The sequence below is a fragment of the Hippichthys cyanospilos genome, chromosome 4 (genome assembly GCF_059441005.1).
Source record: "Hippichthys cyanospilos isolate Australia breed blue-spotted pipefish chromosome 4, RoL_Hcya_1.0, whole genome shotgun sequence".
NCBI classification, from domain to species: Eukaryota; Metazoa; Chordata; class Actinopteri; order Syngnathiformes; family Syngnathidae; genus Hippichthys; species Hippichthys cyanospilos.
The window spans coordinates 24,065,868-24,083,377 of NC_142372.1; the positions used below are offsets into that span (position 1 = coordinate 24,065,868).

A 17,510-nucleotide genomic window follows, 5' to 3' on the forward strand; every position below is an offset into this window, starting at 1 on the left:
GAGAGTTCCAGAATTGCTTCTTAAGCTTTTAAAACTCTTTTTTCTGAGTTGCTGTTCTTAAGGTAACATTTTTATTTGTGATTATTTTTCTTTTTATTTCATTAAATGCTATGTATTTTTTTTTAGTTTTAACTTCAATCTCCTCATGTTGTAAATGGCATATGTATGGCTACTCAAACGTCAATAAATTGGCTGAGAATCACACATTCTAAAATCTTTCTGTTCATATATATATATATATATATATATATATATATATATATATATATATATATATATATATATATATATATATATATATATATATATATGTGTGTGTGTGTATATGAGATAGGCGCCAGCAAGTGGCTCTAGAAAATGGATGGAGGAATGAATATTGCACCACACATAAAATTACAAAAATGTTTTTGATGGTTTGCAATCTTAATCAAACGTAATTGAAGGAGATGTCCATTCTTCAAAGGCAACAACTTTTTTTTTCATCATTTTGACAGAACAGCAGACTGTGCATGTTGGAGCTAAACAAGAAGTGGGAGCAAAAAAAAACAAAAACAAAATCATTGTTGGACTTTTCAGTGTTTCTTTTGTTTTGTTTTTTGAGTTGGAGGAAGAAAGGCTTGCCAGCCTCACAGTTTGACTAAGATCCCTTGAAACAGTCCATCTGCCCCGAAAACAAACAGTGGAGAGCAGCAAATGTTTTGATGACAATTTATTGAAGGGAAGAAAAGACACATGGCTATAAAAGTAGTCTTGGAAGTTCATGAAAAAAAAATGTTTTTCCTTCACTTCATCAAGCAAATGTTTTTTAAATCAAATACATCACCAGTTGAAGTGTGACGAACAGACAATTTTTCAAAATCATGTTCCGAAGAATCATGTGGTTTCTGAAAATGAATATTGGTGCAACTGTACTTTTTGTGTCTTTAAATCAAAATTAGTCTAAAGTTTTTTTTTAGCCTATGAATAATCAGAAACACATTGGTGACTGAAATATCTAAATACTTGACCATCAATTTCAGTAATATAAGGTAAGCGTTTGATTTAATTATACTTATTATATAATTCTACTGAAATGATGAATAAGTATTAAATATTTATAACTATACATACATTGGTACGTCTACTTACTAAATTAATTACAAAATAATTTTGTTAGGTGAAACTTTCATATGTAGAGCCGCATTTTACACGTACATAAATAGCCTAATCCATTCCAAGCCCCCAAAATGCTTGTAAACCCTTTAAATGAATATTATTAAGTATAAAAATGCATCAAAAATGGTACCACATATGAGAATTACATTAGTGCTTAATAATGAAAATATATCCCCAACAAATCCTCCTAAACCCCTTATATTAATCTTAATTGTATCAGCTGACAATATGAATGCAGTTCACTTGTTTGACTTGAGATGAAAGCAGCAAGAGATGCCTATCATTTGTACGTTTTTAATTGACATTTCCAGTGATATAGGAATCATTAAAAAGTCCACAGGAGCAAAAATATTTATTTTTCGGATTATTTTGAGCATGCAAGTTTGCTTAAGTTTAGTTTGGGGTCATGCCAAGTACGCCCTGTGTGATGTCATTGCTACAGTGCAAATGTCATGCTAACAATGCTGAGGTCAGACCAACAGCTCAAAGTGGTATGTCACCTATGTGTTTTATGTGAATATGTACAATGTTAACCGTGGCTGATGCCAATTTTATGTTTGTTAGTTCTACAGAGCAAATTGCTGGCGGGAAGTGTGGATGAAGTAAACATCAATGCAAAAAATAGATATCTCATTTGTGTGCAAGCCAGCATATTAATAAATGATACAAATGCATCACAAACTGTAACAAATCCAGCAGACATCACGGGTTGTGATCATGTATTACATAACAGTCATGTTGGCGCGAGCGCTGGTGTCTAGTGTCTCATTCAATGCCGCATGTCTCATATGGCATCATGTTGCTAGAGTCAATAATTTTCCAAAGAGGCGTTTCATAAGCTGAATTTATCGTAACAAGAGGCGTTCGTAAGTAGAGGTGCCACTGTATTAAATGAATGATATTCAATACAATTAACATTTCTGTTGTAGTTTATCACAAAAGTGCTTGATGAGTTTGAGGTGATGAGTTTGAGGTGACTTGTCTCAGGTTCCTCCACACCAAAGCGTATCAACATATTCAGGTGATTAAAATGTCTATGCTTGTCTAAAAATTTTAAAGGGTTGACTTCAGCTCTAAATAATAATAGAAACATTTCATATAAGAAGTACACGCACTTTGTTCATATGGTGTACTGTATGCAAATAAATTTTGCCAAAATTGAAAGTGATATGACCAGATACAGCATTATTTAACGGTCCCAAAAGCAATAGGTAACTACAAGCTGTCACACAAGACATATTATAAGCTGACAAAGCCGCGATTTTATCGGACCTAGACAGAAAAAGGCATACAGATTCATTCAATGGTATCTTGCCAACTGATACAGGTTTCTTGTTCATTTACAGTATTTTTACTCTTCTGCATTTATACACCTGTAGTATACTGTATGCTAGTTTTGATCTATTGGAAGTGGCAGAAAGAAGAAATAATTGTCCAATCACCGGTTTTGCAGTCAAGTAGTCAAGACAATGTTTTCTTTTTTTTTTTTAAAGTCTTTCCAAGATAATTGTTCTGTAATAGAAGTGTCCAAAAGCAGGAACAATTGTCCAAACACCTGTTTTGCAGTTAAGTAGTCAAAACAATCAGAGGTGGACAACTTAAATTTTCTTGCTGGTCCGACATTCATCATTCATCAGAGCCCCGCCTGCTTTCCGTCATCATTGATCCATCATTTTTTCAAGTCATACAAAATTGTAATCGGCAGTCCGTTGGTGTAGTTTTGCCCAACCTTTCGCCTCCGCTAGAGGGAGACATTTGACCTTTAGTTCTGGTAACCTTTTGCCTCCGCTAGAGGGAGACATTTGACCTTTAGTTCTGGTCCATCATTCGTCAGGCGCTGGTCTTCTTCAGCCTGCAATCATTCTAATCATTTTTTTCTGTTTTAGTGCTGACACCTAAAGTTAACACCATGTCTGTGGTTCTAAAGGTACAATGTAATTGAAACACGACATAGTAATATGAGTGTAACATGACAACAAAGCCAGTTAATGGTTTTAACCCTACATCATCATGTTTAATGCAGTGGACAGGAGTGCAATTAGCAGTCATGTCCACTAGATGGCATTATCATGCATTACATGACTCTAATGGTGGATGTCCACTCTCATTTAAAACTGCCTGCCCTACAACTGCAGAAGACGGTTTTATTGACATTTGTCAAAATTTCTCTAAATGTCATCTGTCACATACACTACAAGAGAAAAATGAGTATTGCTGAGGTTGAATTTACTAAAAAACATATTTAATGAGGGAATTAAAAAATGTCTATTTTGTATTTCCTGGCCAATAGCCAATCAGAGGAAGAATGCAAATTTGATCTGAATTCATTGGTTACTTGAAACTCTTTTCAGAATGCTCTAAGCAAGAAACCTGAAACACATATCAGAATGCTCTTAGCATGAAATCTGAAACCAGGACTAAGAAAGGAAGCGACTACAAATGAATCTCCTGTAAAGTCAGCTTGAACCAACTCTGTTGATTCACTCAACTGAACCTATTTCTCCACTGCTTGGTGGTACTGTAAAGTGACTATTTTCACATTGACAAAGACGCAGCAACATAGCAGATAATCATTCAAGTCAGTTGAACTATATTCAAATGAGCAAAAAGGCCGACGGACATCTGGCGTAAAGTCTATCTTGACAAGTACAACAACGGAAGAAAATTGATAACCGGACATTTTTTATTTTCCTTTTTTTATGGCGTTCCTGTCATTCATCGATCCTTCAGCAAAACAAGCGTCCGTCGGCAACGGACTGGTGGACAGTCTGTCAGTGCTGACAAAGTGCCCACCCCTGAAAACAATGACATTTTTTTAATGGCTTTCCAAGACAACTGTCCTGTTAGCTGTATTTGGAAGAGTAGAATGAGCATCTGCGTCTGTCATTAGCTCCAAATTGTCGACTGTGGATAGGGATGTGTGCTCATTTGATGTAAGCCGGACCTTGGAGAAGCGCTCTTTGGACTCTGCTGCTATTTCCTCGCCTCTCTCCTCCTTCCAAAGTCTCTCGTATTCCTGCTTTAACTCCTGATAGGAGCGGGAAAAGGTGTGGAAGATGGAAGTGGCAGGGAACGCCATGATGAGTATTCCACTCAGGATACTCGTCAATGCCACCATCTGTCCAGGGATGCTGCGGGGGACCATGTCTCCGTAACCAACAGTTGTCATAGAGATGATTGCCCACCAGTAAGTAGCCGGGATGCTGCTGAAGCTATGTTGCGGATGGGTAGCAGCGTATGGCGCCAGTTCGCTTTCTGCAAGGTGGACCAAGGGTGAGAAGAGAGTGACGGCTACACAGACGAAGAGCAACAGCAGGCCGAACTCCCTCATGCTGCGCTGCATGGTCAGCCCCAGTGTTTGCAAGCCCAGGGAGTGACGAGCAAGTCGCATAACATAGAGAATGCGCAGCGCGCGCAGCAAGCGGAGAATGAGACTCAATTTGTCCAGGTAGCCTCTGCCAGCACCCACGACCACTTCCTCCTGGGACTCATCTTTGACATCCACCACCAGCGACACGTAGTATGGCAGGATGGCGATGGCGTCGATGATGTTAAGGGGCCCACGTGCAAATGCCAGCTTGCTCTGGGCATTTATAAATCGTAGAACAAATTCCAAAGTGAACCAGGCCACGCAAATGGACTCCACCACAAACATGCTGTGACACTTTGGGGAACACTCACCCTGCAAGACACAATTATGAAATCACACTCAAATAGGTTTTCCACCACAACCATCTTTGAGAAAATTATTATAACAGGAACATTGTTTTTTTACTCTCTATTAATTTTTTTTTTTTTTAATGTACAGTGGCATCCTTAACACGTGGGAGAAATGTTGACCCAACTTGGGCTTTTACATGTGTTTGGTGTGTGATATCGAAGGAAAATCATAGAAGAAAACAGCAGCATAGATTGTCAAAACAAGTCATATTTCTAATATGTCGTCCTGCCTTCCATTCTAAATGCTTGCAAACAAGAGGTTGAGAGGTATATTTTGCAGATGTCAAATTTAGCCCATGCTGGGCTCATTTACTCCCATTAAAATTTGGAAATAATCTAAATTTTGGGCATACTCAAAACCCAATATCTTATCATTTCCCCCAATTTTTCCATTGATCCTTTCAACGGCAACATACAAACAGGGTGCAATAGAAATGTTTGTGTTGAGACTCCATAAAGGCTCGCGGACAACGTATGACATTTGCAAGTCTTCAATGACTTTATTGAGTGTCTTAGCCCATCATGCAAAGTTCTTGCTATGCATTTTGGGACTTGGAGTTGACAAAAGGATTCAACCCGGGAACTAAATGTTGCAGGAAAGCTTTTATTTTGCTGCGCGCAAGCGTTTTATTTCATGCAATGCATAATATTATAGCTGTATATTCCTGTCTGCGAAATCTGCAGCATTGAATTGTTTTTAGTTTTATTTTCTCACAAAACAAAAAATTCATTGAAACAAAACAGTCTTGGAATGTATTATATATATATATATATATATATATATATATATATATATATATGAGTAGGTAAGGATGATGCCACTGAACATTTTGAGGGTGTACTGCTAAACATATTTACTTAAATCTTCAGTTATGAAACATTCTTCAGTAACTGTAGTACTGTTATCCCTTCTCTTTTTCATGTCTTGGCTGTACCCAGTCGGCATCACAGTGAGCCGCAATTGCCCTATGAGTAGGTGCTCGGACGTCTAACTAGACTCTAGTTAGGTGTCGAACTCCAGTCCTCGAGGGCCGATATCCTACATGTTTTCAAACCTTTTCCCTCAAAAACACCTGATTCAAATGATTGGGATCATTTTGAAGCTCCTGCAGAGCTAGCTAATGAGCTAATCATTTGAATCAGGTGTGTTGGGAAAAGAAAACCGGAAAACATGCAGGATGCCGGCCCTCGAGGACTGGAGTTCAACACCTATGAACTAGAGTAACCAAACATGATTAAAAAGCAGAGTTTAGATTTGAATTCCAATTTATTACAAAATGATTGCAAAATCCTGTTACTTTTTGTAATAAATTGGAATTTCAAGTCTAAACTCTGCTTTTTAATCATGTTTGGTCATGTTGACTCTAGTTAGACGTCCAAGCGCCTACTCTTAGGGCAACTGCGGCTCACGGTGACCCCGCCTACGTATAGCTAACACATGGAAACCAACAAACCAGAAGGCAAAACAGTACGGTTACTGTATGAGGTTTAATAATTTGATTCAAGAACAGTAAATATGTGTAATATTTGTCTTAAAAATGTAAAGTTTAAATTTTTTTCACGTTTAAAAAATTCAGCTACCCACACACACATGCTTGAAAACTCCGGGGGGGTGACGTTACTTTGCAGTTTTTCAGTTATCGCAGGGAGGTTTTGTTCCCAATTAACTATGAAGAAAGAGGGATCACTGTATATCACTCCTAGATTGTTACATAAGGAATGCATTGTGGATCATCCAAGAATCAAGATGCTTAAGTGACTGCGTGCAATTATTTGTATGTATATTATGATTATTATTTGAGTAATCATTTAGTGTATGCAACTTGGACGATCTTTTGTGATGACGAAATTAATTTTTCTCACTGCTGCATCACATGAATATTTTAGTGAAATTACATAAAAATCTAAAATTGTCAACGCTCACGTGACTTTAGACAAACACACCCTGGTTTCTTCGTCTCGGAGGTCTGGCATGGTGCTGATGCACAGGCTGACCACTGTTATCAGTACCATAATGACAGAGAGGCAGGCGAATATCTTTCCCGCCAATCCCGAGTGAGGGTTTTCCACCACTTCACGCAGCATCCGGATCAGCTTGCAGTGTCCTCTCTCCACTTCTGCCGTGTTTTTCTTCAGCATCATCCTCTTGAGTTTCCATTCCGCTTCTTTGCGCTCTCGCTCGGCCACCTCCTCCACTCGAGTGATCATACGACGCCGGCAGCAACGCTCCATATGACCTGGGTCAACGCCCCAGTAGTCGAGCTCGTCATGTAGCGATACGGCGCACAATTCTCTGAGCAGACGCAATTTGCCCGCTGCGAGGAAGTTAAGGATGACCCGGAAAGCTGTGGGGTTGCGGTCAAAGAAGTATTCCTTGCATGTCTCGTCGTAGTCATCGCAGAGGTGCGCAATTTCCTCGGGGGTGGTGCAGAAGCGCAGGCGTCCCAGCCGACTCTGGGGAAATTGCTCCAATGTGCTCCAGGGGAAGGTATAGCGATTACCCCCAACGTTGATGAGGACTTGAAGAGTGTGATCGACCGCATGTGAGGCCTTGGGCTCACGTAGTAGCTGCGCCCGCTGGAAGTATACCCCCTTGATTGTCTCTGTCTCGGGGATCTCGGTGAAAAATCGGTCAAGGCTACTGTCATCGCTGCTAATTGAGTAGGTGCTGAAGTCGTGGTTGGCATTACTGATAATAGGCATTCTGTCTTCACCGTACGAGGAGGGACTGAATAGGTATCTGTATGAGCTATGGTGAGCGACCGCTAAGAAGCCGACAGCTGAAATGATAAAAAAAAAAAAGAACACCCTTAGTCTTTTTATTTTCATCGTACCTTTTATATAAGTCCGGGGTCGTGTGATGTGTGATATACTGATCCTCCAAACTCAGTCCATTAGAAATTAAAGGTACATTTGTAAAGCTACTATGAGGTAAAATTTGAATTTGTTGTTTATTTCCATTTTCTTAGCTTTCACAAAAAAATCACAATATTGAAACATGCATGGTGGGCCTATACCACATCCAATCACACCAACTGTTAGCCTTGACCATTTTCATATATTTAATAATTACAGCAATAATTTGAGCGACGGAAGCATTGTGTCTCCATGATAAATCTACTAGGCCTTTTCCAGAGGACACAAATGCGTTTACATACATTTACCACCGGTGTTGGGAGTAATGCATCGCAAAAGTAATGTAATTCCTGCAATGCATTAATTTTTGCTATAGCGTGGTACTGCAAAAATACTAATATTTTACTCTGTACAAATGAGAGTAATACAATGCATTACAATGCATTTTGAACCTGCAAGTAGTGGGTTTTTTTTTTCCAAATGTGCCAAAAACACTGCTAGAGCGGAGGGGAAATGTCTTCAGCAAAATGTTTACTTCCTATTATTAGTATCTACTACAGCAGAAATGAGGGCGGCAGCAGCAAACAGTTTGAATATGTACACAAGATGGACATACGCCCATTACTTTCAGTTCATTCAGAGATAAAGAAAAGAAAAATATAATCCTTAGGTGCGCTGTGTGCGCGATACCCAAAGACCTGTCCACTTTCGCAAAATACCACCAGTAATTTGACAAACCATTTAGAGCGGAGCCATAGTAATGCGAAATTAGTCAAAAGAAAACACGAGGATTGAGAGTGGGGATAAAACAAAGCAGGCAGCTGTTTTTTTGTTTTGTTTTGTTTTTTTGCCTACTTTATTATTGTCTATTGTGTGGTTGTATGTAAGTCTGCTTGAGGAAGTGGAAGGAATAAGAATTTCATTGTGTAGTGTTACTATGCATATGACAATAAAGCTCTTGAATCTTGAATAACAATAATGTAGGCTAGCTGCTAACGTTAGCCCCACCGGAAGCATGTATTTTTGAAACAGCTATCCCTAACCTAGCCGACTGAACTTGGATTTGAATATTAATATTGAAATTGTGGAACGCACTAACTGTTTCTTCCTAAAGCATAAACAATGCATCACTATGCTGTGAAGCTAAGTAATAAAGGGATTAAAATACAAAAAAAAATTGTACCTTGTCATGTCTACTTGGTACATTTCCAATCTAGTAATATTGTAACTAATAATTTTGAAATGACAGTGATAAGTAATAACTAATGCATTGCAGTTTTGAAGTAACTTGCCCAACTCTGCTTACTTCTAAAAGGTAAAATACTGTACTGTACATTATTTAGCCTTGAAACACAGAAGGCTTTAGTGTTGTCGTTTTTCAAACCATTATATTTTGTGCATTCTCATTGCCAAATAAAAACTGTACAAACCACATGTACATTCGTTTAAGTGATATCTACTAAAGTCCATCACAGCCAAAGACTTTTTTTTAGTCACAAGAGCAATTGTTCATAACACAAGGTGTCCTTAATTGTGTAATAATTTTCCAGAATAGAAATTGTAAATTATTATTTATTGTCAGTGTATCTAATAAATAGTGAACAGTGATGTCATGTAAAATGTTCTGCCATTTTTTTCAATTTATACACTATTGTCCTTTACGTAAGTATCCAATAGCTTTTCATTAGTATCCCCATCATTTAGTATCAACTTTTTATAGAAGAAAAACAACGATGTCTTGCATGAGCTGCACCCTAACAATATGTTATATTGTGTAATGAATCGTGTAAATTGTGGACACATAATATAAAAAAAAGACATGGGGGGATAAATAAAAGATTAAATTATATTTACTCACCTTAGAGGGCGCATGTGGTCCGTGTAAACTCAGTCACATTTGTATTTAGCGTCCAGCGCGTTTTCCAAGCTGTTGCTCAAACCAACACGAATATCGCCCACGAAAAAAAAAACGTTAGCATGTTTGTCCTCGTTGACTCAAACACTCACAAATAGTTAAAAACTCCACTCTTGCGATACTAGACCCGAGTGTCTCTAAATGGTTTCTAAAGTTTCCATTGTGGACGTAGACTCCACTTGGCCAGCTTGGCTATAAAGCGAACGCATTTCATCTGCTGTTGCGCATGGTTCGTTTTGCCGTATCCACTGTCCGTCTGTGCCTGTAAGGAGGGACAAAACACGATTATATGCCATCCTCAAACCTGCTGCTGTATTTTCAGCTGTGCTTGACAGCAGGACCATCCTCCTCCTCTTTTCCTCCTCCCCCTCCTCCTCTTCGGCGAGCACCAACTCGCTCATCACGCACGCTGATTAAAACAAGATGATGGAAGAAAAAAACCACACTGGAGATGGACGTTTGATCACAATAGATGGTCGTTTTTGCTTCAATTTATGTCACTTTAGTTAACCTTTGCAGAATTGCACCCACAACCACCACCTTCCTTGAAATTTCAAATAACACTTGCAAAAGACAACGTAAAGGTGAAAATGATGTGTAAATTCCTGACAAATCGTAGGTGTAGCTATACTTTTATTTTCTCAAAGACCCAAATTACCCAAATAGAGGTTGATTTTTTTTTCTCCTCTTGCACTCCCTTTTGGTGTGCTTAAAGTACAAATGTGACTACAAATGTAACAGATTTTGTTGATCACATTTCCTTGCAATTGTTGAAATATATTTTTATCATAAGTATTTGAATTAGTGATTATTTTCTGAAGTGCTCTTAACATTGATGCAACCCTGTTACTACAACCCCACTACAACTCTACTACTACAACCCAGGTGTCAAAATCACGCCCAGGGGCCACATCTGGCCCACCACATTATTTTATGTGCCCTGCAAGTCACCTTCCAAAAGGTTTGCTAAATTCTATACACAATTTCAAATTGTCATATGTATAACAATTATAACTTGCATTGGTGTAAGTAGTTTCACTATTATAGCATGGTGGCCCTCCACAACAGAAACCATAAATACTGTACTTTTTTTCTGTTTTAGTATTTACAGTTAAAGTTAAAACGATGTATGTGGTTCTACAGTTATACTGCAATTGAAACACAACACAGTAATATAAGTGTAACGCAAAAACAAAGCCAGCTAAAGGGTTTAACCATAGGCTATAATACACCATCATGTTTAATACAGGGGATGAGAGTGCTATTAAGAATCATGTCCATTGGATGCCATGATCATGATTTACATGACTCTCAAATGATGGATGTCGATTCTCATTTATAACTGCCTGCCTTACAGCTATAGAAGACGGTTTTACTAACATCTGTCTACATTTGTTTACATTTCATCTGTCATATACACTACAAGCAAAACAAAGTGTTGCTGAGGTTGAATTTAGTAAACAAACATTTTTAATGAGGGAAGTAAAAAAATTCTATCTTGCATTTCCTGACCAAGAGGCAATCCGAGAAAGAATGCAAATTTGGTCTGCATTCATTGGTAACTTGAAAAGTATCCCAGAATGAAACCTGAAACAGGACTAATGTTGCATTCACACCAAACGCGATCGAGAGGTAAAAGTGGACAGTTTGGTATTTTAGTCACGCGACAGGGCACGATGGGGCGTCGGGCGACAGATGGAGCGACAAGAGACACCGCGTGGCATGTAATTACGCGTGACATGAGGAGTTAAAAAAAAATGTAACTTTTGTTACACGTCGCGACAGCCATCACCTTCGGGAGTGTTCAATGTCTAGACAGGGGGCAGGAATGAATCATGGCGACCGGTTTGCAGTCACCCGAAACTATCCAACATGGCCAGCTGAGCTTTCAATACAAAAACAGAGCCAAGCAAGATTGCTACTCTTATCCACTTTTAACATGTAAAAATATAAAAAATATCATCAGAATATTTTAGTTTAATCCACATGATAAAGTTTTTTGTAAAAACAAAAAATTCCAAAACATTTACGTTGGTTATAGGTTGAAGTGGATAAGAGTAGCAAGTCGCATATGAATTTTGGTGGCAATTGCTCAATGTTTTAGATGACAACTGCGACGTTATCTGAAATCATGGGTCTCTACGCGAATTGAGGGCATCCCAGAATTCATTGGAAGCTGAGAAAAATCATTTTAAATCACTTCTGGGTTATTATTAAGGGATACATTTCGTGTAAACTTTATTTTTACACATTGACCGACCAATGTTCAATCCATTTAAATGTCTTTAAGTAGCTTTAGGTAATAAAAGTATTGTACAAGTGAAAGCTTGTTTACCAAGTTGTAAAATTATCTCTTGACTCCACTTGGATTTTCCTTTAATCTATTGGTACTGTAAAGAGGCCCTAATCTTGAACTGCTTTTTGTGCCATACATTTTAGGTATAAACCATTGATGCTGTTTTATGATGCAACCAACGCCATGCTAGCTAGGATAGCCAAACACAGACAGGATCAAATTTTATCAAGGAAAAATGTATGTCTATCCAGAACGCATACTCTCAGGTGTACACACAAGCACACACACTGCATGCCTGCTATTCAAGATGCGGGTTCTTTGGGTCCATATCTAATCAGGACATCAGCAGCCGTGAAGATGACATTCCTTCACACGTTGGCCAATAAATGTTTGGACCATTTTGTGAAAGGATGGCTTTGCTTTTAATCTATTTCCAAGATTACTTCACACTACTGTATTTGGTTCAGACATGTTTAGTTCATACAAAATGGATTAAAACTACACAACAATATAACAAACAGCAATGACTTTATTATGCTAACACTTGTCCATTTGTTTGTAGGTGTAAATATAAATTTTCTGAGTGGGTGAACATTCCATCATAAACAAAATCATCAAGTTGTATACACTGTCTAAATATGTGTGCTTAACACAACCAGAGAATGGACACGAGCACGCAGACAAGGATAATGAGCAACTGGTTTACTGCAGAGGAGAGGCAGGTAGACAGCTGAGCAATGTTGGGTGTAACGCATGACAAAAGTAATGTAATCACTGTAATGCATTACTTTTTGCTGTAATACATTGCAAACAAATCTCTTGATTGTGTAATGTATTACACACAAAAACAGTGATATTTTACTTGGTACAAAGGACAGTAACTGTGAAGGAAATCATATTAGGCTGTTATCATTATGTGCTTATTTCTTGTCTAGAATAGTGTGCATTGCTATCCATGAGTGCAGTCCGAGTTCATCTCGCCCCAGTCCTTAGATAAAGCTGTTGAGCCGGGACCTTGGCCCAGCTGTTGGTGGCGCCCGACTGGCTCATTTTGTTATGTCTTGTAATGTGCAATGCTTTGCTGAATGAATAAAAACCAGGCAGGGGCACTTGGGCATTGAATCAGCGTTGGAGAACGTACACGTTCATTTGCCCAAGCTTTTTCCCTATCCATGGCATAGAAAAGTCAATCTTGGCTGGTCTGAGTTACTCTTTTTGCTGCTTAGCAGCTAGGCTTGTCCTAGTCTTCTTTTAGAGATTTCTCTGACAGTAACGCAATGTGTTACAATGCATTTTAATCCCCCCCAATTCGCCTAAAACACTGCCAGCTCGGAGGAGAAAAGTCCAGGCAGGGCAAAATGTTTACTTGCTGTTGTAAATATCTTCTACAGCAGAGATGACTGTGGCATTAGCAGACGACAGGTTTAATATACTGTAGATTGTAGTTACACAAGATGGACATACGTCAATTAATTTCAGTTTGTAAGAGAAAAGAAGAAAAGTGGCTTCACCAACATTCGGAAATCTTGTCAGCAAGATCCCTGTCACAACTAGCAATAAAGACAAGATAAGCTAACAACTTATTTTCACTGTACAGTTACAATACTGTATTACTGTATTTGAAATGTAATACATTGCGCTACTATTGTATTACTTTTGTATTACTCTCACCACCATAACTGGAAGTACATTTGTCATTGTAAATGTAGCTCATTATGTTCATTACAGCTCCAGTGAAAGGTTGGCTTAAGCCTAAAACCGGTACAAATCATTTCATCTGTATTGCATTGGAAACCTTTAAAGTCAAGATTTTTTTTTTTTTTTGTATTTTGATCCCTTTCTAACTTGGTTTAGCAGCATACTGATCCATTGTTTATGCTGCAGGCAAAAACAGTGCGTTTCAAAATTTTAATGTTAATATTCAAATTCAAGATCAGATGGCTACGTTCGAGACATATGTTTCAAAAATAGATGGCTTCGGTGGTGCATCATTGTTAAGGTGTTTAACGTACTGCCTAACATGAGTTTTGTATGCTTCATCTTGATACACATTGACCAAAACTATTTATAGACTATTATTAATAGCAATTGTACAGTGAAATTTTAGTGTTAGCTTACCTTGTCATTAATGCTACTTGCGACAGGGACCTTGCTGACAAGGTTTCCAAACGCTGGTGAATCTTTGAAAAGCAGCAGCATATCTCCGAACAAATTTGCTAACTTCTTGATGTCGAAGTGTCATCCCTCAGTGAGAGAGCGCAATCCTCCGTGTGTTTTCTTAGGGTTAGGGTTAGGGTTAGCAAACTTCACGTTACTATGGCCCCGCTCTAAATCGTTTGTCAAATTACTGGTCCTATTTCGCGAAGTGGACAGCGTTTCAGGAGTCGCACACCAAATGCACCTAACGATTATATTTTTCTTGTCTTTAACTGACAAATTGAAAGTAATGGTCATATGTCCATCTTGTGTTCATATTGTCCGTATTCAAGTTGCTGTTTAATCTCAGCTGTAGATCAACAAGAAGACATTTTGCTCTGGACTTTTCTCCTTTGATCTCGCTGAGTTTTTTGCGAATTTCGGGGGGGGGGAAAAACACCACTTTCAGGCTTAAAATGCATTGTAATGTATCATTACTTTACTCTCATTTGTAACTAGTGCATTATTACTATTTTTTGTATGTAATATATTACATTACCGCTGTGATGTGTAATATATTACATTACCGCAGTAAAAACAAATGCATTGAAGTAAGTACGTTACTTTTGCAATGCATTACTTCCAACACTTATTATAAATATGAATACTATAGGTTTTCTTAATTATTTTTTATTTGATTCAAGGTCATCATGATCATCTTAGTAGTAGTGTATGTAGTAAGAACATAAATATTAAAATGTAAGCCCACACATTCAATTCAAATAATATGTAATCATCCCAGTGCTGCCCTTTTGCCCCATAATCAAGTACAGATCAGTGTAACTGCACTGAGAGAGGTGTTACATTGGAATGAAAGAACCTCTGACCTGCTGGTTGATGAATTCTGGGGATTACATGATAATCCACAAGGAGGAAGGACATAAATGGAAGCCAAACTAGAGCATGGTAGAACATAGTCAAAGCCACAGTAACATGAAACTTGTGCTATGGTTGTAATTATTCTCTTATGCAGTACCATGGAAATTACAGGAATATGACTTCAAGAAGATAGGACGTTTTCTGCAATTATTTTGCAGTCGGAATTATAATACAGTATGTTATTCTTTTTTTTCCATTGCATTGGGTTCATTAATGTGAGCCTTCTGGCTAAACATGTTGCTGCACTTCATTGAGAATATTAATTTCACACGGATGAAATGGACAACTGTGTTAAGGACTACATAGCTGAAAGCAGACAATAAAAAAACAATACATTGTTTGTGATTAATCCATTCAGCAGTCCATTTCCAGCACACTAAAATTCTTTACAGGTGATAAGTGAGATTCAACACCAAGACCTGACCTGGCTTTCAGAGGGGGCCCAGGTACAGATGTAAAGTGTACAGCTGTAAAGCTCACCAACTAAAAAAGATTCCTGTGCATACATTGTCAACTGAAGATCAAAGGTGAGCATTGGTCCCACCAGGATGAGTGTGAAGACTTCATTCATGAATAATTCACCACCGTTGTCAATATCCAGTATCAAATCAACTCCTGGCTGAAGGAACAGATAAAGAAAATGGATACAGCTGAAGGAAAAAAGATAAATCAATACATTAACTGTATACACACTAAGCACATAGGCGGGATCCAGCCTGCAAGGAGATTCAATCCAGTCGGTAGGATGGTTTCGTGAAGCATTGAAAAAAAAGATGAATAGAACCAAACCCATTAATCCGCTGTCTATAATAAACAGACAAAAATCTTACTTTACAAGCAATATCTAGATGAGCATTGACTTACAAGTGGAAGAAACCAGTTGCCACGCTTTTTGTGAAATAGCTTAAAGTTGTACAACCTCACATTTTGATTGGGCCAATTTTCTTCCACTGGCTGCAATGATACCCCTACTTATGAAATGAATTTGTTCCGCCCACTGCAATTTATCAGTCTGGCCCCTGAGCTAAAATGAGTTTGACACCCCAACTCTAAACTCTGAATCCAGTTCATGAAAGAATCTTTTCCAATCACATATTTAATTTTCAAAAAACATGCTGACTATAACATTTAAGTGGAAAGTGATTCATATTTACCTCTGTCCTTTAAAAAGCGGGCTGTTTAATTCGTTCAGTGAACAGTATTTCTGGGAGGTAGTTTGATGACGACGACAGCCGGTGCAGCTTCATTCATTTAATTCTGTTTGGAAGCCTCTTTTGCAGCTTTATTTCCTGAAGGAGCTGGAGGCCAACATGGTTCAGTGGAATCAGTCTGTCAGAAGAAATTAAACAAAACTCCCGGGGAATTACTTCGCTCTCTCAATTTGTGCCGAATCACCAAGGGAGCTGTGCAGCGAGGCAACTGATAATTCACCCTTGATTCAGCACAATCAGTCCTCTCAAACATTGGCTAATTAACTCCTGCATGCTTCACATCCCAGTCTTATCAGCTGGCTGAAAGTCTACTTCCACAGGGCATCCATGCTTTAACATGTTGTGCAACTATACTTCATTAATATGTAGCAGAGCTTTACTTAAGCATTCAGGCTTTGCTTGTGTTGTTTGTCAGTCTCATCTTTCTCATAATGTAATTAGAAGATCTTGGTTGCAGGCGGAGGGACCCTTCAGAAAGGAATCAGATTATTTAGGCCAGGAGTCACATTGCAACTATTGACAACACCTCATTGAGCCACCAACTCATCTTACAAACTGTTTAACGGATAGCGAAAATAACATTTCTGAAAGCGCTTTACTGTGCACAAAGCTCAACAATTTTATTGTGTCGCAAATATTACAGGGTAAAGTGAAATTCTCAGTAATAAGAGATAAAGGACCAGTGAGTTGATCGATCGATCAATAGGTAGCTAGATAGCTAGTTGAATAGATCGATAGCTAGCTTGCTTGACAGACAGACAGAGAGAGAGACAGAGACAGATAGACCGACAGACAGACCGAAAGACAGACCGACAGACAGACAGGCAGACAGGCAGACAGGCAGACAGACAGACAGACAGACAGACAGACAGACAGATAGACAGATAGACAGATAGATAGATAGATAGATAGATAGATAGATAGATAGATAGATAGATAGATAGATAGATAGATAGATAGATAGATAGATAGATACAGTAGATAAAGTGTTGCACCCCATAGTCATTTCAACATCATAATTTCAGTCACAATTAAAACAGATTGCCTTTCTGGTTGTTTGGCATCCGCAGCAAGTACAAATCAACAGAGAATGTCAACATCTGTCAGCTTGGCAAACAAACAGGCAGAACGACACACCACATAGCATCAATGGTGTGTTTGCTTGGGGTGTATGGAAGGCTGAAAAATGTTTGTTTTTCGAACATTTTCGATTGAAGGGGGATTTTTTTCCTTCCATATTCTGAAGTCTCATGTTGCGATGAAATGCGAATGTCACGTTTGT

General features: G+C 38.3%; 1 protein-coding gene across 2 annotated transcripts; it reads right to left on the minus strand.

The window, feature by feature from the left end:
• Window positions 1-694: 694 nt before the first annotated feature.
• kcng4b (potassium voltage-gated channel, subfamily G, member 4b) lies at window positions 695-14,175 on the minus strand. 2 transcript variants are annotated; one of them, XM_088412785.1, is made up of 4 exons: window positions 14,061-14,175; window positions 9,590-10,055; window positions 6,820-7,655; window positions 695-4,837 (listed from the first exon to the last, which is right to left on the minus strand). In XM_088412785.1, exons 3-4 carry the CDS (start codon window positions 7,576-7,578, stop codon window positions 3,971-3,973), a joined length of 1,626 nt encoding a protein of 541 aa, XP_088268911.1. In that variant the 5' UTR covers window positions 7,579-7,655; window positions 9,590-10,055; window positions 14,061-14,175; the 3' UTR covers window positions 695-3,970. The 2 variants fall into 2 exon arrangements, with proteins under 2 accessions (XP_088268911.1, XP_088268909.1); XM_088412783.1 differs by lacking the exon at window positions 14,061-14,175 and having other exon boundaries at window positions 9,590-10,172.
• Between the last annotated feature and the right edge of the window lie 3,335 nt (window positions 14,176-17,510).

Excerpts from the sequence above, each read along its gene's own strand:
- kcng4b (XM_088412785.1), bottom strand. The coding sequence starts at position 7,578 with ATGCCTATTATCAGTAATGCCAACCACGACTTCAGCACCTACTCAATT. Across the intron at positions 4,838-6,819 it reads TCCGAGACGAAGAAACCAGG|GGTGAGTGTTCCCCAAAGTG; the intron begins GTGTGTTTGTCT and ends TGTGTCTTGCAG.